The sequence below is a fragment of the Diachasma alloeum genome, unplaced genomic scaffold (assembly GCF_001412515.2).
Source record: "Diachasma alloeum isolate Michigan unplaced genomic scaffold, Dall2.0 Dall_scaffold_78908, whole genome shotgun sequence".
Taxonomy (NCBI): domain Eukaryota; kingdom Metazoa; phylum Arthropoda; class Insecta; order Hymenoptera; family Braconidae; genus Diachasma; species Diachasma alloeum.
Window position 1 is genome coordinate 4731899 of NW_021683643.1, and position 25380 is coordinate 4757278.

Consider the following 25380-nt stretch of genomic DNA (forward strand, 5'->3'; position numbering starts at 1 on the left):
GGATGAGCTCTGTGAACATTTTTCATGGACAGGGGTTCGCGGAACGGAGAGAGCCGCTGACTTACGAGTCATTTTCATTATCACTGGTATGCTGAAATGTGTAATGTTGATAATTAATCCGTGGCGTATATATAGTATGAATATGGTTCTTTGATGCATTAAATTCATACACCTATTTCAGAGACCATAGTTAATGCAACTGCGACAAGGACGAGTTGCTGAATGGCTCCGTCGCTATGGTGACAGAATTCGGGCAGCAAGAAGAGGAGGAGCCATTCGACGTAGGTGACGAGCGAGAAGACCTGGCGAACAGCATGAAAATTAGAAAGGGGGGGAGGGGTACGAGAAAAAGTATTTCTTTTTCTCCAATTTGACGACAATGTATTTATGTATTGTTTCGCCTCGTCAGAAAAATTAAAGAGGATGTCATTCATGTCTGAAAATGAGAAATAAGGAAGAAATGACAAATGAAAACAATAATACCGCCCAATACAGATTATGAAATCGTAAGTTGACTTAATGTGCATATATCATTTTAAAAAATTAATAAATTACGGGTTCATCTTGCAGATTAGTTTAAATTAGGACTAATAACGGGAGAGTAATTGATTCTGTCGAGTAATTATTTTTTTGTTATTTGTAAGTGTCTCAATGAACGACGCTAGTAAGAATTAGAATGAATATTACGCATTATGCAAAACTATTACTATTATCAAATGCATACGATAATTAAATTTATTAATAATACTCAAAAAAGAAAATGGAAAAATTGCTCAAAGTGGAAAAACAGAATGATTACAAAAATAATCTCGTGGTCTTTAAATACACGTTCATCTGATAGAAAATTATCGTTCATGATTTCGTAAACTTATTCTATTTGTTAGACAAAATCGTGGAATTCTATCTTCTTATTTCGGATATTTAGTATTAGAATAATAAGAAACGTGAACTCAAATAACTGAGAAGAAACAGCGGAGTTTATGAGATTCTCTTAGTCTTGAATTGTTCATAGAAATAGAGAGAGATGTTCAATTAAAAGAGCTAAATGCTAAAAAAAGCTAAGAAGAGAGAATTTTGAATAAAATTTGATTCGCATTCTCATTGATCTCTAATAGAAATTCCTAGCAAAAGGACTAAGTTTTTTCTATTTCATTCACTTTTTCAATTCATGGAAGGAAAAATTTCATTTTTTTAAATAAAATATGTATTTTTGACAATTTGTAAAATGAAAAATCATTTAATAAAATATTTTTTTGATACATAATTAACGAAGATGAACAATATATTTATAATCACCCTTGTCCCTGTCATACTACAAGATATCCCTACAACGTAACTAACGGACAACTATAAAAATTTCTGATGTCGCAACTTTTAGACACCAAATAGATTTCGGGATAGTTGGCAACAACTAGATGTCTAAAAATTTTTGTTGAATAGAGGCCCTGAAGACATCTTCATGGTCTTCCAATTTACAAATCCTATGGCGAACTGATAACAGACGGATATCTTTAAGCCGTCTACAATTAGTCGAAAGTTAGACAAATTTTTGTTATCCTTTAGAGTGTCGTAGAGACAGTTTACATGAAAAAGTACCCTAAAGCGCACATTGAATATCTTCCAGGTATACGCGGCGGTGGGTGACCCCCACGACCGCCACTTTGCTAGTGACATATCAATAGAAGCGCCAAAATTCAAATATACTCATGGTCCATACGGTGCGCAACGAAACGCTGTCAAAATATCTATATGTCAACGGTGGACATCTTTGAAAACAAGCATATTTCGTCATATTAAAGTTTCAGAAAGCTCCTTTTTCATAATTAAACATTTCTATCACTATGGTTGGTACAAATTGATAATAGTCTCATAACCGTTCATATCCCATTGAATATGGGACATTCAGTTGTACGCTTCAATAATTTGTTTACTGAAATGGTGTTCTACAAATTTGTCTTCTCACAAAATTTGAAATTGTAAAAGAATAAAAAATTACACATAAGCGAATAAAACAATTTTCCTTCAGTGAGAATGTACATTAAAATCAATTTTCGAATAATACGTATGTGATTCCGAGTATTCCACCAAAAAGTGAGATTATATTTCCTTTTATTCGTGAATCGACTGCATGGTATCAAATTATATCCTGCAACTCTCTTTGTCATGCTTCAGCCAAATGCAACTGTTCCTACCTGGATGGTTTTTTGGAAGTATGATACGTGGAAGTATTATACTCACTAAAAATAATTGCTTATAATTCTATTCATTTCCAAGATAATCAGCAGTCAATTTTCGAAAAAGGAGAATTTACTTTCAATTTCATCGGAATAGATACCAACCTCAAATCAGTGAGACATTAATAGTTGTGCTATCGCAGTCAAGTGAAAATGTTCTTGCTGCTAATTTAATTAATTTACGATACTCTACAGGTCGACAAAAAGAGTTATACATGGTATAAGCAATACAACACCTGAACTCTTCATGATTTTATAATTCTATCGTATCATTATGATAATTGTTCCATCCATCTGAGTTTATACCTTGGACATACTGTGCAAGTATAAATTTCGAATCGAAGAAACCTCATTTAGTCCGACAAATGTCGGTCTTTAAAAATGTCGGTATATTACCGTCAATATGATATTGCAGGAAGGTACCTTAGGAGTTTTCATTTCAGTGTATCGCAGAGATGGCATCACTTGTTCTGATTCTCTTGGTACCCCACGGGAAAGGCGGCGTCCCGGTCGAATTGTCGGTAAATGTGAGTCGGGTGCGTGAGTAACTCGGCAGTAGCAGTCCCGCTGTCACAGGGACAGGTTTGAAGGGGTTTTTTTGTCCTCCTTNACATAGTCGTGAACTTTCGAGCTTCGGCAACTAAGAACTGTGATGAAGGCTATGAATTAAGGACTCTAAGGGCCGGTTTCAAAGAGGATAGACCTGAGTAGAGGCCCGGATCGGGGGGTTTGACTGACGCCAAAAATGTTAGTTGGTACCCCACGGGAAAGGCGGCGTCCCGGTCGAACTGTCGGTAAATGAGTAACTCGGCAGTAGCAGTCCCGCTGTGACAGGGACAGATTCGGAGGGGGATTTTTGTCCTCCTTGTACTCAATGTTTACTTTATGTTTTTCAGTTGATTTATTCGCCGACTAATTAATATTAAGGGATGAAACAAAGACTGTTCAGTGGAGAATTAAATTCCCCATCCATCACGCCCCGTTTCATCCCTTAATCTCTGCAATAAAAAAATTAATATTGCGACGAATGTCACGGCGCTATAAGAAACCTAATGTTTTCTCGGCGCAGTGACTCCTGACAACTCGCCCGCTAATTAAAAAATCGTCTCGTTTCTCCTAATTAATATTAAAGAATGGAACCAATGCTGTTCGATGGAGAATTAAATTCCGCATCCTTCACCCCCCGTTTCATTCCTTAATCTCGGAAGTCGCGGCGCTATGAAAAACCTAATGGTTTCTCGGCGCAGAGCGCTTCCCCATTAATTCGCCCGCTAATTAAAAAATCGTCTCGTTTCTCCTAATTAATATTAAAGAATGGAACCAATGCTGTTCGATGGAGAATTAAATTCCGCATCCTTCACCCCCCGTTTCATTCCTTAATCTCGGAAGTCGCGGCGCTATGAAAAACCTAATGGTTTCTCGGCGCAGAGCGCTTCCCCATTAATTCGCCCGCTAATTAAAAAATCGTCTCGTTTCTCCTAATTAATATTAAAGAATGGAACCAATGCTGTTCGATGGAGAATTAAATTCCGCATCCTTCACCCCCCGTTTCATTCCTTAATCTCGGAAGTCGCGGCGCTATGAAAAACCTAATGGTTTCTCGGCGCAGAGCGCTTCCCCATTAATTCGCCCGCTAATTAAAAAATCGTCTCGTTTCTCCTAATTAATATTAAAGAATGGAACCAATGCTGTTCGATGGAGAATTAAATTCCGCATCCTTCACCCCCCGTTTCATTCCTTAATCTCGGAAGTCGCGGCGCTATGAAAAACCTAATGGTTTCTCGGCGCAGAGCGCTTCCCCATTAATTCGCCCGCTAATTAAAAAATCGTCTCGTTTCTCCTAATTAATATTAAAGAATGGAACCAATGCTGTTCGATGGAGAATTAAATTCCGCATCCTTCACCCCCCGTTTCATTCCTTAATCTCGGAAGTCGCGGCGCTATGAAAAACCTAATGGTTTCTCGGCGCAGAGCGCTTCCCCATTAATTCGCCCGCTAATTAAAAAATCGTCTCGTTTCTCCTAATTAATATTAAAGAATGGAACCAATGCTGTTCGATGGAGAATTAAATTCCGCATCCTTCACCCCCCGTTTCATTCCTTAATCTCGGAAGTCGCGGCGCTATGAAAAACCTAATGGTTTCTCGGCGCAGAGCGCTTCCCCATTAATTCGCCCGCTAATTAAAAAATCGTCTCGTTTCTCCTAATTAATATTAAAGAATGGAACCAATGCTGTTCGATGGAGAATTAAATTCCGCATCCTTCACCCCCCGTTTCATTCCTTAATGTTAATTAGGAGCAGAGATACGATTTTTGAATTAGCGGGCGAGATGTCGGGAGTCACTGTGCCGAGAAACCATTGTGTGTTTCATAGCGCCGCGACTTCCGAGATTAAGGAATGAAACGGGGGTTGAAGGATGCGGAATTTAATTCTCCATCGAACAGCATTGGTTTCATTCCNAGTAATACAGTCCTTATAATGAACAATAGAAGCAATTTTCCTTATAATAATGATATAATACATCACTCATTGGGAATTTCCTAGCTCATCACATTTGTGCGTTTTGATGTGCATATCAACGAGCGATATGCAAGTAATAGTTAAAAATTTTATAACTAGAGTCATTACAAATAAATCACTCAGCACTGATATCTCAGATACGATATAATAGTCTGGTGTAATGATAAATGTTATAACATTAACCAGCTGTGGAGAAGATTACAATCAAATACTTGCACCCTTTACATTTTTTATTTTTGTTTTTTTTAGATGCTAGGGAATTTTTAGTTTCGTCAAGTTTGCGGCATTTGATGATGGTAAAGTGGCGGTCGTGGGGGTCACCCAGACTCATAGATGTCCACAACTTTTAAAGATACCACGGCGTCATCTTATAGAATACCTGTTTCTTATTGGGCATCTCGACGATCTCGACCGCTGACTCAATCATAACCTCAAATCCAGTGCTTTCCCATTTTCAAAATACACTCAAACCATATGGAAATTTTAATTATTTTTTAATGAAAGATATAGTCCATATTCTCGAGGAACAATAATGACACCAAAACTGAGGATTTCTTCCAATGTCTTGAAAGTAAGTTCTATTTTTTCTTTCATCATCCCGAGATGTACATTAGTTGACTCCAGTGACACTTTAGCTGTCAAATCATTCAATCTAATCCAATCATTGGATAAATTGCCCCAGGATCTCTTCTATCATCCCAGTACCTTAGAAACCAATTGAAAATTAAATTAGAAATTCGTCAACACTCAAAAATGATTTTTGTACCCGAAAGTTGAGCTTTTTGTTACACTATTTCATGTCTAAATAAATAATAATTTACAATTCTCTCTCATTGATCCTTCGAGAATAATCAATATTCAAAAGATTCATTTGTCTCGAAATGAAAATGGGAAAATGATCGTGCCGCTTATGCCCCCAATAAGCATTCCCGATCATCTTCATTAAGAGGTAATGGTGCCCCTTGTATATGTTGAATTTTATAATCGCCCTCGTATCCATAGTTATTAATTTTGGGGAACCAAAAAACTTCAGGCACTGCACAACATAGTAATGGAGTGATTGAAGTTTTTTGGTTTCCGAAAATTGGTAACTAAGGACACGAGGACGATGCTAAAATTCAACGGAAGCAAGGAGTACCGTTACCCTTTAAGAAAACTCTCCTTTCTTAAACGAATACCTCTCAATACCAAAACAAGTGGGGAATTGCTCTTGTATTGTATATAGTGCAGTTTTTCTTGCCAATAAATTAGCAATCTGCTTCCGAATAGTTATTTTGCACATCATTTCCTTCTACCATGTATAATTCATTGTTTATTCCATTTTATTACATTGAATAAGATTTCCTTTTACTTAATTTTGTCAAATTTTCAACTTAGTTGGATGTTATTAACATCATTATTCTTACTGTCCGTTTTTTCCTAAACAACCGATCATTTTTTACAGTTGTATCTCTCCCCTCAGCCCTTCTATAAAATGTTAATGGAAAAATTTTATTTACACATACTTGAATGAATTTGAAACATCACATTTGCAAAAACTAGCAGAAAGCTCACTCTCAAGAAAATTCATGAAAAATTCAAAATTTTCAACAATCATAAAAATCAACCAATATAGCTATCGTAATCATCTTTTAACTTCGACTTAATGGCATTAAAACAAACATTTTAAGCTATGATTGAATTCATTTGAAGTATGATATTCAAAGATATCCTCGGAATTCTGATTTTGAAAAGACACAATTTTTGAAAATTTTCGAATAAATCAAAATAACGATTATTGCTATCGCCTTCATCTTCGAACTCAGTCAAAGGTACATCCAAACAATTTTTTTAAGCCATCATTCAATCAATTTATAACATTTTTTAAAATTATTGTGGGACAACAGATTTTCGAAAAAATTCAAAAATTAATAAAACTAGTTGATAAATTGAATTCTAATTAATGGCGATCGATAGGGCTCAACAATGCCTAAATTGAAAAAGAAAAAAATTCACTTCCAAACTTTCATTAGCGAATAATTGAACTTTGTCTTTGACGAACGCAAAATGCCGTTTTGCGGACAGTGTGATGAAAATGGCTTTTTCGGACTTTTCAGCCTACAAATTGTTGACTGATTGACTACTTGTTTGTTGAAAATACAAATCGCGAAAACTTGAATTTGGACAATTAGAATACTTCTACTCGGAACCAAAGATATTTCAGTAGCGAAGTGGCAAATCGGTTTACGTCAAAACGTCAATTTTTTTTGAACGCATTGTGATCAAAATGTTAAAACCTCCTTGTCGAAAAAAATCAAATTAAACCGTTTCACCGCTCTGCTACTGATTTGTTGTTTTCTTCATTGTGAAAAAATCGGAAGCGAAGCGGTAAAACGGTTCAAGTCGACTTAGCTCCTAGCTCAGTTTTCGAGGAATATATTCGAATCTAAGGGAAATAGCAAAATTTCGTAATAACCTTTTTCGTAGCTCCTAATGTGCTCTACAAAAAGTGTCTAATCAAAATTTTACTATTTGCCTTAGATTTCGAGATATTTATCCAAAACATGTTAATAGTCAAAATCCATTTAAACCGCTTTACCGCTTCGCTACAGAATGACTCCAAGCTCTAAAATTGTATTCTCCCCCAGAGACTCCAAGAACTCACCTCCAAGAACACAGGGAGGCTCTTCGGCGTGATGTCAGAGAACTCCCTGACAGTCTTGAGCTTCGCCCTGAATCCCTTGGAGGACGACGACTGCTCGATCCCCCCAGCAGCTCTGCAACTGAACATGCCAGTGGAGATAGACCTTTGCGGTGTTCTCTTCATAGGAGACGCCTCAGAGAGAATTCCAGAGGCCTTCAAGGACATCGACATCACCGACAACCCCCTGTTACTACGATATACTCTGGGTGCCCAGCAGGTTCAGCCCTTTGTCTATGTCCACCAGACGTTAAAGCCAGCGGGTGAGCCCGAGGTGATCGAGGAGTCTGAGATCTGGGAGAGATTTTTCTACCTTCGCCTGAGGACGAGCATCCCCATGGCCACCCAGAGGTCAGAGATCACCGATGCATTCCAATCCACGAGGAAGAATTTAGCCTCTGGATCTGTTGGATTCCACTTCCCAGAGGCCGACGTCTACCTCCTGGGGAGTGACAGCGAGTCCAAGATGATTAGCATCAAAGAGTTGCTGAAGACTCCTAGGGGGAATCTCCCTGGAACTGTTGAGGCCATTGATGCATCGATGCTGACGAGAATGACCAGTGAAAAGTCCGAGGGCTCCCTGAAATACGCACCTGTCCTCCAGCACATCAAACGACCCTTTCAAAGCCTCCAGTTCGACATCAATGTCGATACTCTTTCCATTGTCGAGGGGAGTGTGAGTGCCACGAGACTGTACTCGATCCTCGTGGAGTCCGTCTGCAGGAATCTGAGGCTCATTGAGAGGTCCTTCACTCTTGAGCTGGATCAGCAGGAGGAGTTGAAGGTTCCAGAGGTCTTGCACTTCAAACCGAGGAATTGCATGCATCTGGTGACGGTGGCTTATCCCAAGGGGAGCGATGATGAAGACACAAGTGAATATTCATTATTTTTTTGTTCCATAGGGGTAGACGAGAGGGGATTGAAGTCTTTTATGGAGACGTTGATTTCTGGGGAATAGGGTGAACTGACCAGTGATCGAATTCATTTAGGGCCAGTTTTTGGTTCAAGTTAACCACGGTTTACTCGTGGTTAAAGTTCAAGGGAGACTACTATGTGTTTTAAAATCGCGGGCTGTTGGGGTGAGATTTCACATGCATTGAGGATCGACACCTTGAGAACAGACAAGTGTAAGTTCTATGAGTTTTCTATGTAGGTGCGCTTGTCTGTTATTAAGGTGTCGATATGTCTAAAAACGAAGAATTAGTGCAAAAAAATTGATCGTTTATTGTTCGTTTGACCCGCAGATGCTTAAAATGTTAAAAATAGTCCAGGGCCTCCAATTTTTGAACTACAGAGGTTTCTTTTTTTTCAAAATTTTTGAAAAAATGTGTACAATAACAATCGTGAACTAGTTTTTTGAAATTCGACTCCTACACCACTCAATTTCGTTATTTTAAAGAATAGATTTTAAATATTTTAAGGATAATTTTTTTATCTATTTTACATGAATGCCGCAAATCTTTATATTAAATAAAACGAAATTAGGTGTGTAGGAGTCGCCTTTGAAAAAACTCATTCGTAATTGTTATTGTACACATTTTTTCTAAGATTTTGAAAAAAAAATACCTCTGTAGTTCAAAAATTAGAGGCCCTGGACTATTTTTCATATTTTAAGCATCTGCGGGGCAAATGAACAATAAAAAATTAATTTTTTTGCACTAATTATTGCTTTTTAAACATAATCGATCTTCAAGGCATGAAAAATCCAGGGATGATCATCAATCTTGCGATTCTTCAATATTAAAAGAATTTCCGACTCACATTGATGAAGATTTAAATATACTAATCAAAAAATTAAAAATAGTAAAACAAATGATAATCCAAATTTCAAGTTGATGATGAATTAAATATTCAAAAATGTGGAACTATAAATTTTCCATTAAGTAGATAATACTAAATTCCGTATAAGGGATTTCCGATTATTCAAATAATCATCAATCTTTCTAACTCAAGTACTGATTAACGTATGATTCAAAATTTGACTATTTAAATTGATGATTACTTTAATAATTAAAATTTAAAAGTGATTTGACTAATTACTTAAAATTAATTTTTTAATTGATTACTTAACAATGTAACAGTGATTATAATTTATGGATATGGCTATCCCTGGAGAACTTTCACTCCAATAACCCGCGATTTTTAAAATTCATAGTAGTCTCCCCTTACAGCTATCCAAAAATGCTCCCAAAAAAGGTCCTCAGAAACATTTTACTTTGACCTTTAGTTTCTGAAATGAAACTCATCTGTTCTAAAGATTTTTCATCTCCTCTTCATCACCCAGTAACAAAATTATTTCTCTTGTCTATTTTGTTTTAAGGATTTCGTACAATTGAGATATGTTTCTTGTTTCAGAGGACTATAGGAAAAATCTCCATAAAGTTTTGTCGTTTGATCTCTCGAGGCCTCTGTTCTGTAGAGGTAATACCGTCAGATTTTCGAGTGATTTTACGAGTAATGAACCGATTCTCAATCCTCATGAGGCTGTTCCACCCCTTGGGAATGATTTCTCGACTAGTTTAGTGAAGGGACTGTATGCCTATCATCATTACATGCAGGACAACTTCGATGACAGTGGGTGGGGATGTGCGTACAGATCGTTGCAAACGATTTTCTCGTGGTTCAGGTGATTAAGAATTATAATTTAAATATTGGATTATTTAAATATTTTTTATAAATTATTTACGACGACAAGTTGCAGTGTTCAAAAATTGCAATTTTGCAATTATGTAATACATCGTTCTCAGTAGACTTTCCAATATTTTGCCTATTTTTAAAATATTTCCTGACGGTTCAAAATGGGGAATTAAATTGAAAATTTTCAACTTTAAGGCCCGCGTGTATTATCTATGGGCCGTGATCTTGGTTATTCTTTTATTGCGATAATCTTAAATGTTCTTCAATTTTCATTCAGTTTTACATGGCGCTAGAGTCTCCGAAAATTATGATTGTACAATCAAAAAAACCTTGACAAAAACTGAACATTTTTAAAGAACATTGGGAAGTAAACCCAATAAGAAGGAAATTTCAAATTAATAATTTACTGTATCTAATGGCTGTTAGATCATTAGTTGCCATGATGAATTATCCATTTACAATTTCCTCTCTATCGGACTTATTTCTTAATCTTTATTAAAAAGTTGGACGGAAAAAAAAGACCAGAAAAAAATAGCCCACACATTCAAAACATGTTAAAACCCATCCAACTTATAAATTTCCCTTGGTCTACTTTTTCCGGGATTCATTAAAAACGCTCTTTGTAAATGTTCAGTTTTTCTCTTCTTCAAGGACGCCTGTGTGATGTAAAATTCAATAGAAATTGTGATCTATTTTAGATTATGAAGAAAAAACAATCGAAATAACTTCGAAAGATAATCAAAATAACAAAACAATTGCAGATTGAAAACAATTGCCAATGGTCAGTAGTCTAGGGTCAAATGGGGCTTGAATCGAATCCCTGATGTTTAAATACAAATGTTAAATAGCGAAAAAAAATTGCAGATATACTTGGATAGTCTTAAGAATGAAACGACCAAATTTCAATCCCACACCCAGCACTTCTACACCCCTTCGAAATGTTCAATTGAATTGTGGATATTTTTTAGGCTCCAGGGATACACTGGACAACCAATCCCCTCTCACAAAGTCATCCAGAAGTGCCTGGTGGACATCGGGGATAAAGCTAACAATTTTATCGGATCGAAACAGTGGATCGGCTCCACTGAAGTGGGATTCGTTCTCGAGTCTCATCTGGGTATTTCAGTCCGAGTACTGTGCGCTGCCACTGGGGAACAAATGAGGGATCAAGTCATGAGTCTCAAGGAGCACTTCGAATATCAAGGAACACCAGTTATGATTGGTAATTGATCAACAATTCTCTTCTCCTAATACTCTATTCACTAATTCAGTAGCGAAGTGGTAAAACGGTATAAGTCAATTTTGACTATTGACCGGTTTTCAATAAATATCTCGGAATCTAAGGGAAATAACAAAATTGTTGTTATAACCTTTTTTGTAGAGCCGATTGAGAGCTACAACAAATGTAATCACGAAAATTTTGCTATCTTCGTTAGATTCGGAAATATTCCTCAAAAACTCAATTGGGGGATAAGTCGACTTGAACCGGTTTACCACTTCGCTACTGATTCATTTTCCCTCATTGAATTTGTCTTGTTCTATCCCTTCAGGAGGTGGTGTACTAGCTCACACAATTCTCGGAGTCGCTCACAATGAAGAAACAGATGAAATGAAGTTCTTAATCCTAGATCCTCATTACACAGGATCAGAGGATATTAAAACAATTGTCAGTAAAGGCTGGTGTGGCTGGAAGGGACTGAATTTCTGGAAGAAAGATGCATTCTACAACATGTGTCTGCCCCAAAGGCCATCCAGATACTGAAACATTCTAATTTTTATTCATCGGAAATTGGGAAAAAAAATCTGATATGAGTGGTAAAACGTAACAAGTCGATTCATCAAAACTCGTTCAATTTAGGGATATTTTGATAATTGTGATTTTAGGGGAAAATCGTGAGAGATTTTTATAGGGAATTCTTTCCACTGAGAAGAAGATCTGATCTTCTTCCCTAGAATTAGTGAACTCGATGATAATTGCATGATTAATTTCGACTAATTACATTTTATCAGTTCAGCACAGAATTATCCACAGTCCGGAGGTGATTTTTTTGTCTTCAACGGTGCACATAATTGTTCAGTGGAGATAAAGTTTTATCCATGGATATTTACTGTAGATAATACATTATTTAATAAACGTTTTCATGTTACACTTTTATAATTCTTTTTTATTATTCTGCCAATTAATTAATAATGAATTCAACATCCAAATGAAATCGATTTATCCTTCTCTTTGGAACTAACGGTAAATAAAAAAAATATTTACTATAATTTTATATTGTTCGTTTTGTTCATCACATTCCACCAGCAGATTTTTGTAATATCTGGGCGAATCTGTTTGTGATTAGCAGAGAGACATCGATGAATCTGTCGACGCAATTGTTCAAGCAGGTCTCAGTCTTTGCGTCTAGTTTGGCTCCGGGTTTGTCGACACATTTGTCCCAGCAGAAATCATTGAATTCATTGATCTGAAATGAATTCATGATGTGAAGCTTTTCAAATTCATTCAACTCTGAGGTGAATGCATGTGAATTAGGGCCGGATACTTCATTCTATAAAAAGTCTGATGACAAAATTGCTGGTCAACTATGCACCGGTTGCTTAGCAATTTTGTTAGCAGACCTTTTGCTGAATAAATTTTACTATTTTGGATAAAACGGATCCGAGTCCCAGTCTAATTTTTTGAAAAAGCCCGGTTGCACCAGCTCTGGGTAACGAAAATGTTTGATAAGAAAAAAAGTAAATTTGGATGTTCGATGGATTATTTTACCCGGGAGAGTATCTCAAATTTATCCCAGGAACAAAAAATGAAATTTAATCCCAAGGTTACATCAGTGTCAATTCAAAGGGGCTACAGGATAAATAAAAAATTATTCTTCGGGTCAAATATTGAAAAATTATGACCCCTACGATATAATTGACTCCAAGGATAAATTTTACCCTGGGGTTTATTTGCATAACAGGGCTTGGTGCAACCGGGCCGAAGTTTCGTAAAAATAATCACTTTGGGTAAGGAACGAAAAAAATTTTCAATCGACGAGGGGCCAGGGGCTACCATCCACAATTTTCTAGGTTTATGGCGATTTTAAAGCATTTCCGACAATATGAACTAATTCACGTATGAAAAAATCATATAGAAATTTTCTATACGGATTACATACAGATTTTCTATAGGATTTTCGTATATGATATTCGAATATTTCTATACGGATATTTTTTATACAAATTATTTCTATACGATTTCTATAGGTTTGATCCTATACGACCCACTGCCACATGTATAGAAACATTTCGTACGGAGTTGCGACATTTCTCTATGTTTTTCTCTGGAGTGTTTAGACATCTTTCGTAGGAAAACAAAAGTTTATGTCAAAATTTATGTATAGAAATAATACGTATAGAAAATATTCGTATAGAAATATCCGAATATCATATACGGAAATCCTATAGAATTTTAATACGCAATCCGTATAAAAAATTTCTATACGATTTTTTCATACGTGTTGGCACCATGTTCAATCGAAAGAACGGAAAAGTTCCGTCGGGAATGCATATTGAAAACCCGAAAAAAATTGACCTCTGCTGAGACGCACAATTTTGTCAAAAACACAAAATTTAAAAATTAACGTTGTGGGTGTAATCAAATTTGAAAAAAATTGGAAAAAAAATTTGAAGGCCTTTCGAATGATAAGAAAGCCATATAAGAAGCCTCAAGAAAATAAAATTTTCGAAAGTACAAAACCAGACCAATAATTGGCGAAAACACCCAAGTAAGTCACCAGTAAAAATTTCATGTTTCACTCGAATTGAAGTGCATTAGATGATTTCATTATTATTGTTCCATCAATTTTCGTTTGTTCGCTCATGATCTGCAGAATTGACTCTTTTAATTGAAAGGATATTGTATGAACTCATATTGCACGAAAGTAACTGAATGATGTAATTATGTTCAATAGTGTTTGAATAAAATTCTGAACCTCAAGAATGTACCTGAGCTGTGAGTTGTGCTTTCTGCTTCTCAATCGCCAGGAAATTCTCCAGCTCCGGGTCCACCGAGCCTGGTTTTTGAATCTTTGGGGCCTCGTCAAAGCTTGAGGACGAGCTGAAAAGGTCTGACATCCTTCACAATTTTTTTTCTGAAAGTAAAATTAATCAATTGAATTGTTTCTAGCAAGATTCCAATTTTGACGACACCATAAAAGCTTTTTATAAGTCTTCGAAGTGACTAATAAACCACTCAATACCTTTTTTAACAGCCGAAATGCTCGTGAGACTGATGGACTTCTCAGCACTATCTGATCTTTTTCTGTTTTCAGTCACGTGTGGACATAACCTCACATCCGGCAAGCTGTCTGTGTTGATGTTAATCACCCCAGAGCCCCCAGAGTGTGTGCTCAACCTCCACTCCCTCAATTTTAATAATTAAAACATCTTGAGGATAATTTATCAAAAATGAGGGAAATTCCATTATCAAAGTGTGAGAGGGAATTCATTAATAGTTCAGTGGAGCAGGGAATTGTGAGTAAACAATCATATTTTCAAGTTCCCAATCGACTTAAAATAAAATGGTTATCAATCGACCATGCATCCCTTAATTATTGATTTTGAATTAATTATTTATTCAATTTATGTTCGCATTGATTCCTGGCAAGATCTGCTATGCTGGTCTTTCGTATTTTGAAGCTAAAAGCAAATTTGTCATCATTTACCATGAATTTTTATTGTTAGGGGAGACTGGGATAAAATGGACACTTTTGTATTTTTTTTTTAAATTATAACAATTTATTGAATTGCTGATAAAATGGAATGATTTTCTTTTCTATGGGAAGTACAATTCATCCCCTTCGTGATGAGCCTAGACTCAACTGAATTAATAAATCTGTTTCTGAGTTATGAATATGTCAAAAAGTCATAAGTTTTCATTTTACCCCATCTTTTTTTTAGAAGACAGAGAGACCGGTGTAGGCATAAAACAATAACTGTACGCTGAGAAGACAAAAGTTGTTTGAGAAGTATATCTTTACTTCTATCAAGAAACTCTTGGCTCGAAAATTTTCAAGAGTATAATATTTCCCATTCAGCAAAACACCTTACACTGAGAAAAAAAATTATTGTTGCCAAATATCCATTTGTATATATCTATATGAGCGCCAAATCTATACGATTTTTTCATACGTATGGCACCGTTGGGGCAATGTGATTCAATGAATCACTGAATTCAATATAAAATACATCGTCATAGAAATTTCATTCGCTAGCAAAGTGCTAATTGATTAGCAAAAATAAATTGACTATGTTATGACGAAAGCAATTTCCCACTTGTTCATTGAATTTATTCCAGAGATTGGATGGCAGACAATTACTAGAAGGTAGAAAGGTAAAACTGCACTTTGGAGGGACCTGGGGCAGGTGTCTAGCAGCTCTAGGCCAGACCCAAGTAATAGCAAACGTATCGTGTGACGTTCAGCCCCCAAAAGTCTCGAGACCCAACGAGGGAATGGTCCACATAAACGTGGAGTTAACACCCCTAGCAGCCCCCTATTTCGAAGCTGGGAGACAGTCAGAGGCTGGGGTTCTCCTCACGAGACAGTTGGAGAAGTGCTTCAAGGACTCCAGGTGCATTGACCTCGAGTCCCTCTGCATCGTGGCTGACAAGAAGGTGTGGAACCTCAGGGTGGACATAAACGTGATAAATCACGATGGCAACCTTGTGGATTGCGCTAGCATTGCTGCTCTAGCTGCTCTACTCCACTTTCACAGGCCAGATGTTACTTCCACTGGGGATGAAATCATTATCCACTCGTTCGCTGAGAAAGATCCTCTGCCTGTGACTTTGTTCCATCAACCAGTCTGTGTCTCATTTACGACATTCGAGAAGTGGGTTTTTTCGTATTTTATGGGTTTTTACTTCCGAATGGAAGCATTGTAATGGTGCAAATTTAAGGCCCAGGTGTACTATTTTTCGAATGTTATCTGGATTTTTTTTATCTTTCGTAATCCAAAATAGTCCTTTGAGTGGTACATCATGTAGAAATTTCCAAAAATGATGATAGAATGATAAAAAAAGATTTCCGCATTTGAAAAATGATTTTTAAGTATTTTTAGAGATTTTCATTCTGTAATTATGAAATTACCCCATTGATAGATCATTTTGTACTTGTGGGGTCATCGTATGATCTATAACTCTTGAAATCACTCGTTCTCAACAAAAATTCATAATTGCTCAATTACCTAATAACTATATTAAATTTTCATTTTTGACTTTCCATTCATCACAGTGGAACAACTGTTATGGATCCTTCGTACACAGAAGAAAGACTGGGAGTAACTCAATTGACCCTCGGTTTGAACGCCTACAGAGAACTCTGTTGTCTGCATTTCGATCACACAACTATCAGTAAAGTATCCACTGACGTTTTGTCCCTCGTGATGAAGGATGCTATCAATTACGCCACTAATTTGGTGAGACAAATCAAGGAGACCGTCAGGATAGACGTGGAAGCGAGGTAAAAGTCACTCCATGATTGAAATTGCCTCCTCAAAACATTTCATTAAGGGGTAACAGAATGCCGTTAATTTTCCAAATTTTTTAACAATTTTCCTGTTAAAAGCTATCGATATTTTTACAAATCAAAGAACATTAATCTCCAGGAAGCGACGATAAAGATCAATTTGCTTCGGGTTCGAAAAATATTGATAGCTTTGAGCAGGAAATTTGTTTATTTTTCTCACTCGGATTTCCGCCAATCAGAGCGCAGTATTTGAGGCTGTCAACCAGTTTTATTTCGGAAATATCTAAAAAAAATTCTGACGGAAATTCACTAGTAGCTTTCCAAATATTTCAACGCATTTCACGGTTAATATTCTGTGTGACAGATAAACAAAAAAGTGGGTTTTAAATGTATCCGGATGCTGTTCACTGCACTCTGCTTGGCCGAAATCCGAGTGGAAAAATAATCCGTCAAATACTACTCGTGCATGGAAATTAATCGGATATTTTCCTCAAGCTTCCCTGCCTAGGAACGAGTGTGTCAAATTTTGGAGAAAAATCCTGCGAAATTTGACACAATCGTTCCTACGCAACGAAGCTATCGGAAAATATCCGATAATTTTGAAGCCCTAGTGGTATTACTACTGAAAATTTCGAGGAAACGGCGACGTTCTGTTACCTCTTAAAGATTTTTCAAATTGAAAACATTTTCAGGTATAAAAAAGAAGCAGCAAAGGCCTTCAGGTTTAAAAACATCATCGCAACAGACAAGATCACCTCGATGATGACTGAGAGGATACAAATAAGACTCTCCAAGTGGCACTCATCAAATAAACATAAAGAGGAAGTTGAAGATCCTTCGGACATCGAGATGAAAGACGACGAAGAAAGTGAAGACGAGGAAGAAACTGAAGACACTGAAATCGTCAGAGTGGGTGAGGGATCAGCAGAATTAATAACAAACAGCAATCCAACAGTTGGAGAGGGTGGTAAAAACACGTGGGACTCCTCAGACGAAGAAGAAATGGAGGATGACGATTCCGATGAAATTGAACTCATAAAAATCCAGAAACAGGAGAAAAAAGTGCTGGATAACATAGGTAATCAATCATCGATCAGTAATTTTCATAAAAATGTTTATTCAATTATTCTGAAATAAATTTTCTCATGTTTCATTCATCTAGAACTGAGTGACAGTGAAGAGGAGACCACGTGCACAGTCTCAACGAGTGACTTACTCTGATGGAAAAATATCAAAAAACGAATAAAGAAAGAATATCCAATAAATACAGAAAATTTGTATAAGTCTTGAAATAATGTATGATATAATTTTCAATTGATTTTTATAATTAATTCTTATAAAATATACCGCCCTCTATCAACAATTTAAAAAATTCTCTCAAGTAAATTCGCAATGTTTTGTATAATCATTCGAACATGATTCAATCATTATCTCTCTGAGGAAGAAGAAAAATAAACGTTAAAATAATAATAAAAATCTAGTTAATTATGTCATTGATGGGGATGAATTTAATTGTAACACTGGGAGTATTGGTTACGTTGCGTCATTGCTGAGGCCATTTTTTTGGTCGAGTTTGTTGGCATTTGTCTTGACAGTGTAAAAGAAAATACTCAGGGCCTCTTTCTCGGCTACGGGAATTGTTTTGAAGTGTTTCATTAATGTCTGCAACATTGAATAAAGTACAACAAATTATCAACAGTGTTCATGAAGAATTGAATATCAAACTAAATAGTCATTGGTCAATGTCATGGTCATTTCAACATTCAGGCAAATCAATTGATCATTTTAAATTAAGCGGGAGGCCACACCGCTTTTTTCACGAACAGGAAGTAGTTGATGGGAAATTTCGTCAAATTTTTTTCAATTTCTTCCGTGTATGAAAAAAGTTTAGGCATGAAACACCACGAAATTTTCAAATTCCATAAGGTTGATTTTGTGGAAGATCATATCTAATACACAAAACAAAATCGTTAAAAAGTATTGAAAATTGTAGCTCTAATAGTATTTTTACGAGTCGAAAAAATCGAAAAATTCAAATTTTCGTTAAGAAATTGACAAAAAAGTAGTTCGATGGATGTTATTCTCACAGAAAGTTGAACCCATATCAAATTACAATAAATCCGGAAAATTATATTCAGAATTGTCCGACTCCATAAGCTGGTCCTTCTGTGGAAAATAAAATAGACCGAGAAGTAGAGGGTGGAGGGGACAGATTTTGAATCAGTTATTCACGTTTTTTTATTTCATTGGTAGTCATTCACGTTATAATTGAGTTTTGTGATGAAAATATCCATTTGAATTGTTTTTTGCTTTTCCTATCGAAAAACCTCATTTTTGAGTCCTTTTCGACTCGTAAAACTACTAATCCTGCTAACCTTTCAATCTTCAATATTTTTCAATGAATTTTTCCTTCCGCAAAATTCATCATATGGAATTTCAAATCATTCAATTCCTCCTGGTAAACAAAAATAAAATATTATTGAAAAATGAAAATTGCACTGATTATTTCACCTTTCAATAACATTGCTCGTGTATAATCATGTGATCAATTATTTTCTCTATTAGTCAATATTTAATGAATACAAAAAATATGGTCCAGTCGTCCAGAAATTAGTGGTTTCGGCTGCATTCATCTGTGTTTTAATTCAATTATTCTTTTTTTTTGTCATTTTCACATCAAATAATTGTTTTTCTGCTAATTAAAACATTCTTGAAGGTATGAAAGCTATCATATCCCTATTTAGGTAATTCTTTTATTTGATCGTGATTCTACCACGAAACTCGAATTTCCCTTCACAGTCCAGCAATTGGCCTGTTCGTCCTATTTTGTTTAAATTTTCTTTAGTGAAGAAGAAATTCTCAAAAAATCACCGAAATTTGCCATCAAATACTTGGGTTACTTGAAAAAATGGTGTGACCTTCCTTCAATGGAATTGTCATGCTCACATCAGCTAGTTGTGCTTTGTTGAGTCCAGGTCTCGTCGAGACCTTGAAATGCTTCTTGTATCTCCTCAAAGTTCCAACTTGAAGCTGAAATAGATCCACTTCAGGGAGATCATTGTCCGTCTCACCAGAGTCTTCCTCGGAGTCTTTCCGCCTTCTCTGCTGCTGTTGTTTCGACCGAGCACACTGAATCACTTGTTTATGGTAATCACAGATATAGGTATGACGTACCTGAAAGATAAATTCATTGATTGTTTATTCATTCGTTAATTTGCTTATTTTTCAACAGCTGAATAGTTAATGAGAGTCAACTGAATTGGTGATAGACTACATGTGGGTCAGTAAAATAATTCTCATACAATTTTTAGAACGGGACTACTAAAAATAATGGGATAGTAATAATAAAAAAGTAAATTAGTTTAGCGGCATTTAAGTTCGGAATTTTTAACCGTCAAATTTGGAAATTAGCGAAACGGTACAACGATTCAAGTACACCAAAAAGGAATGTCTGATTTTCACACAACTTTCGCAGACATTTTTCAGACCCTAAAAAGTATCTAATAAAAATAAAATGAATATGTCTCTGAATTTCAGACCAACAGGTGCCCAAACATCTTAAATCATGTTTGAAATTCAGATAAATTTGCATTTCATTCAGACTTTTTTTTAGGGTCCGAAAAACGTCTTCAAAAAGTGTGTGAAATTCAGACATTTGTTTTAGCTGTAAGTCGCCTTAGCTCTTAAAGATATCCAGGTACTTTGGCTATTTTTTCTCCAGTGAATTGCTTTTCTACATTTGTAGTCGAACTTCAGAGCTCTCATTTAAACGCCATTTGACCCTAAGTTTCAGGACATTTGACAATGATTTTATTATTTAAACTTTGCAGGTCTGAATTGGAATCTCGATATTGAACCGGAAAAAAATATTTTAAAAATCAGAAAACAAATTTGGAATGTTTACTTCTGGAGGGAGACTGACGAAATAATTTAAAAATTACAATTCTTGAAAATGACAAGTATTTTCTATAGATAATGTATAAACAAATAATTTGTCATCATAAAAATCATTTACGCCACTCATGCCTGAAACCGGCTGGATTACACACTCGACGCTTCGCGTCTCGTGTCTAATTCAGCCGGTTTCAGGCTTCGTGACATAAAATTTTGTTCAGTACTTGTTGGGAAATTTCGTCCTTAACGTGTGCGGTTACATCACTCGCCTTCGGCTCATGCTGTAAACCCCACACACGTTAAAGACGATATTGCCCCACATGTGCTGAAATATACTATTGTTTGGAATCATAACAAATTTATTCATATTCAAATTTTTACCAGAAATCGATTTCATGTCTGAAAAAATAAGGTTTCTAAAACTTTAAACACTTTCAATGATTTATTTATAAACAACAAATGTTTAAAAAAATAATAATCCTGTGGAAAATTTCATTTGAATGACGCTGAATATTCATGATGTTTTCAAATTTTTCGAATTTAAATTTTCTCGAACTTTCTATAAAACTCCAGAATTTTCTCAAACTTCGTAGAAATCTGGAAAGTATTGTAGAGAACTGAAGAATATTCTAGAATTTTCCAGAAAGCTCTAGAATTTTCTATAAGTTTCTACGGTGCATACTAAACTATGCATCGCAGCGCAATAACTTATAGCCTAAAGCCGAGTGGAAACCCTAAATTATGTAATAATAGTAAAAATACCATTGAAATCCATTCAGTCGTTTTTTGCGTGAATCGCGGCCAAAGAATGGGCAACAGATTTATGATGTTTAAGAAAAAGAAGAAGGCACCGTCTTGTACGAATGCTGCCTCTTGAGCCAAATATTTCGCTGTCGTTGAAAGCAGAGCAATTATTCATGTTTGAGACTTTCAAATTCGAGCCAACCAATCATTTTTTTGGTAATTTTTAACTAACGATTTTGTTAGCCCAAACAAGATTTGTTTGCCAATTTGTTCGTTTTTCTCTGAGTGTACAATAGCTCCCTTTGGGACTCCCTTTGGGCCGGGAAGTTAATAATAAAATCATCGCAATATCTTAAACGGAAGCTCTTATATTTAGGTGCAAATGTTTGAAAGGATTTTCAACATCAATCATTTCACGAATAAAATATTCCAGAACCACACAGAGAGAAATGTTCAAAAGTACGGAACTCACAATTCACTCACCGATTACAGAATCGATTCATAAAATTTAAGTGACAGTATCGTAATTTTTCGCAGGAGATTCAGGTAAAAATTACGGAACGCTCTGGCAAAATTCCGTGACAGTTCCGTAAAATTTTCTACAACCACATTTCGCTCCGGAATTACGGAAAAGATACGTAATTTTTATTGAATATTTCTCTCCGTGCACTCAAAATAAAGAATGAAAATGAGACCTCCAAAATTCAAATAACAAAATCGTCCCAAAATGTTCGGCAATCTGGGTTTAAGGATGTTTAGCCAGTGTCGGTAATTCAGTAATTTTTTCGGCTGACAGCAGAACATATAAAACCAACTTTTCTAACGTTGAAAAAAAATTAATCGCAATAGTCTCGGCAGAAATGAATAAACTAATTTTTCCTTATACACGAGCTCTTATGAAATTTACGTTCAAATTGATAATTCACCTACTAGAAGGTTCTAAAAATAGAAATAAAAATAGAAGGTAATGTGTAAATTCATACTGAATCCAATGGCCAGAGAAAAATCTGGGGTACCCGGGCAGAAAGAGGAAATATTTGAATGATTCTATCCCACATAAGCGCATGTTAGTGCATGCATTTGGTGCATGTTGTCTATTTTATTTCTAAATAATGAACATGGCCCGGTGGATTGAAATTTGCATCAAAGTGAAGGGAATATCTTCATCTCTCAGTTTAAAAAAAATCTAATTTTTTTTCAGTACTTGCGATTTTGGATAAATATCCTTAATTGAGCTTCAAGGGGAGACTACTATGAGTTTTAAAAGTCGAAGGCTACACTGAGAAAAAAAAATACTTTTACCAAGCAGATTTACTAACTACAAGAAAATTTACACATGTCGTATGCAAATATTTATATACATTTACTTGTGGCAAGTAAATATACTTGGCAAAAGCATTTATTTTCTCGGTGTATTGGAATAAGATTTCTCAAACATTGAAGATCGATTATAAATACTTAAAAACAAATAATTAGCACAAAAAAATTGTTTATTGTTAGATTGCCCCCAAGACGCTTAAAATGTTAAAAATAGTCCAGGGCGCTTTATTTTTAAGCTACAGAGTTTTTTTTCGAAATTTTTGAAAAAATGTGTGCAATAACAATTACGAATTAGTTTTTTGATATTCAACCCCTACACAACTAATTTCGTTATTTTTTTGAATAAAAATTGCACGATTCATGTAAAATAGCCCGAAAAATGTTTCTGATAGGATCGAGAATATATTTTAAATATTTCAAGGATAATTTTTCTGCCTATTTTACATGAATGGCGCGAATTTCTATGTTAAACAAATCGAAATTAGATGTGTAGGTGTCGAATTAAAAAAAAAACCTGTAGCTCAAGAATTGGAGGCCCTGGACTATTTTTAACACGTTAAGCGTCTGCGGGGCAAACGATCTATAAACAATTAATTCTTTTGCTTTAATTATTCGTTTTTAGACATATATAATAGATCTTCAATGCATGAGAAATTTCACTTCAATAGCGCGTGACTTTCAAAACTCATAGAAGTCTCCCCTTAATAAAAGGCTTTGATGTTTAACTACAAATTTCGAGACCAATTCAGTAGCGAAGTGGTAAAACGGTACAAGTCAATTTTGACTATTGACCAGTTTTCAATAAATATCTCGGAATGTAAGGGAGATAGCAAAATTTTTATTATAACCTTTTTTGTAGAGCCGATTGAGAGTTGTAACAAATGTAATTACCAAAATTTCGCTATCTCCCTTAGATTCGGAAATATTCCTCAAAAACTCAACGGGGAGATGAGTCAACTTAAACCGTTTTACCACTTCGCCACTGAATTGAAACAAGAAAAAGTCCAAAGTACTTATCAATCTCCGAGTCAATTTCAGTTCATGATCGGTTTTTGCAAAATATCTCTAAATTCACCAGTAATTCCAAATTTTTCGCAAGAATCCTTTTCGTAGCCTTTATTTTTCCCACCAAAAAAGTTTCAGCGAGAAAAACTACTGACTGGAACACTCTCCTCGATCCACATTCATGAAATAGGAAAAAACTAAATGAAATTATTACGTCACAATAACTTCAGGAAACGAGTTAAATCAAAATGAAATAATGTTGGTCATAACAGCATAATTAATTAATCACTTCCATCAACAGTCCAATTCATTCTTCAACTTCACCAACTGATCAAATTAGTTTGACATTACTGAATGAAAACAATGATTACATACCCCAGGATCAGTATTTAACTTAAGACGCCTCTGAGTCACTGTCTTTGATATTCTTTTACTGTACGATGCATTTCCAGCTGCCCTTGTACACCTCTCGCCGTCATCAACTAAACAGCATATCTGATCAGCTGCACCACGAGAATCCTCCTCACCCGTGCTAAACCCATTCATCGTAACTCTATTGCACTTGCAATCGTCCAAAAAAATTGTTCAACACTAAATCCACCTGATCACATGCCCCCTTTCCACATCCGCAAATTTTTTTTCTCAGAAAAAATTGTTCGAAAAGTGTTTTTGGGATGAGATTGGGCTCAAATATCATCCAAGCATTTCCGAGATTCCCTCGCAGTATCACATGTCTTTTTGTGAGTAATCATGATAGTTTTTCCATTCACAAAACTCTAAAGTTAATTTTCCAAATTTTTAAAATGTTGTTTTTTCACCTTCCGCTCCGAAATGACGAAGAATTAGTGATAAATCTACCGGTGCACCTCCTCCAATGTTTTCACACGATTTTTCATATATTTTGGGACGCGAGAGAGTGAAAAAATAACGGGAGTACACCCACTTTCCCCTGAATTCTCGATTTTTGACAGGAAAAATTGTTAAAACTCGAAAATTGACACTTTTGAGTGGAAATTTTTCTCACATTTTCAATCAACAGAACTGACGAGCCGCACGGCTTTATGACGAAACCCCAACTGACTCCTCATTCCTTCTCGAGTTGAAATAAAAGAAAATATATAGATATGATACAATACACTGGGTATCCGATGCCCTGACACGGTTATATACGTTTATTGTTGCTCGGTGAAAATTCCGGCATGGATAAACTTCCGTATGTTATGTCGGCGTTTCCAGGATCGACAACACTGAAAAATTAAAATATATTTTCACTCACTGAACGGGTTTCTGCGGTTCTCATTGGCTGGACGGAGTCGTTGGAATAGACCAATGAGGCAGGCTTCTGTTACTGTGCGAAGTTTAAAAATTTGTGGGTCTGTTATCTTAGTTCGCGAAGAGAAATTCATGCAAGTACTTTTGATAGTTAGAGATGCAAAATGACCGTCATTTTTTAGATCGCGTCATATGACCAAAAAATGACGGTCATGTGACGCACAAATTTTCCAACTACACATTGTCACAAATCATTTGTAACCAAATTGTTTTCAAACCATCTATATAGTTGCATAATGACGGTCATAACTAATTTCCAATTTGTGACGGTCATGAATAAAACAAAATAGTTTCATCTATATGGATGGAAAAAAATTGTGATTTCCATTTCAAAATGCGGATTAGGCCAATACAAAAGGAATTCAACTGAAAATTGATCGAGAAAAAAATAAAGTTTCATCTATATAGATGAAAAATGACTGTCATTTTTTCTTGACAAGTTGCGAAGGTCACAAAAGGGAAAGGGGGAATTGTGGCAGCCGTCATGAACGCCTCGCCATGTGAC

The 25380-nt window shown here is 35.7% G+C and overlaps 4 protein-coding genes across 4 annotated transcripts; 2 read left to right on the forward strand and 2 right to left on the reverse strand.

Annotated features, from left to right (window-relative positions):
- Nucleotides 1-5100: 5100 nt before the first annotated feature.
- On the forward strand, nucleotides 5101-12226 carry LOC107047896 (ufm1-specific protease 2). Its single transcript, XM_015270801.1, has 5 exons — nucleotides 5101-5325; nucleotides 7382-8306; nucleotides 9790-10060; nucleotides 11040-11293; nucleotides 11622-12226. Exons 1-5 carry the CDS (start codon nucleotides 5287-5289, stop codon nucleotides 11831-11833), a joined length of 1701 nt encoding a protein of 566 aa, XP_015126287.1. The 5' UTR covers nucleotides 5101-5286; the 3' UTR covers nucleotides 11834-12226.
- Nucleotides 12176-14418, reverse strand: LOC107047899 (mitochondrial import inner membrane translocase subunit Tim8). The gene is made up of 3 exons (XM_015270804.2): nucleotides 14313-14418; nucleotides 14059-14204; nucleotides 12176-12536 (listed from the first exon to the last, which is right to left on the reverse strand). The coding sequence occupies exons 2-3, from the start codon at nucleotides 14185-14187 to the stop codon at nucleotides 12363-12365; spliced, it is 303 nt and encodes a 100-aa protein (XP_015126290.1). The 5' UTR covers nucleotides 14188-14204; nucleotides 14313-14418; the 3' UTR covers nucleotides 12176-12362.
- On the forward strand, nucleotides 14375-17894 carry LOC107047897 (exosome complex component RRP45). Its single transcript, XM_015270802.2, has 5 exons — nucleotides 14375-14586; nucleotides 15410-15945; nucleotides 16347-16574; nucleotides 17273-17658; nucleotides 17743-17894. The coding sequence occupies exons 1-5, from the start codon at nucleotides 14521-14523 to the stop codon at nucleotides 17799-17801; spliced, it is 1275 nt and encodes a 424-aa protein (XP_015126288.1). The 5' UTR covers nucleotides 14375-14520; the 3' UTR covers nucleotides 17802-17894.
- Nucleotides 17678-24766, reverse strand: LOC107047898 (histone deacetylase complex subunit SAP30 homolog). The gene is made up of 3 exons (XM_015270803.2): nucleotides 23919-24766; nucleotides 19527-19754; nucleotides 17678-18242 (listed from the first exon to the last, which is right to left on the reverse strand). Exons 1-3 carry the CDS (start codon nucleotides 24087-24089, stop codon nucleotides 18114-18116), a joined length of 528 nt encoding a protein of 175 aa, XP_015126289.1. The 5' UTR covers nucleotides 24090-24766; the 3' UTR covers nucleotides 17678-18113.
- Nucleotides 24767-25380: the final 614 nt, after the last annotated feature.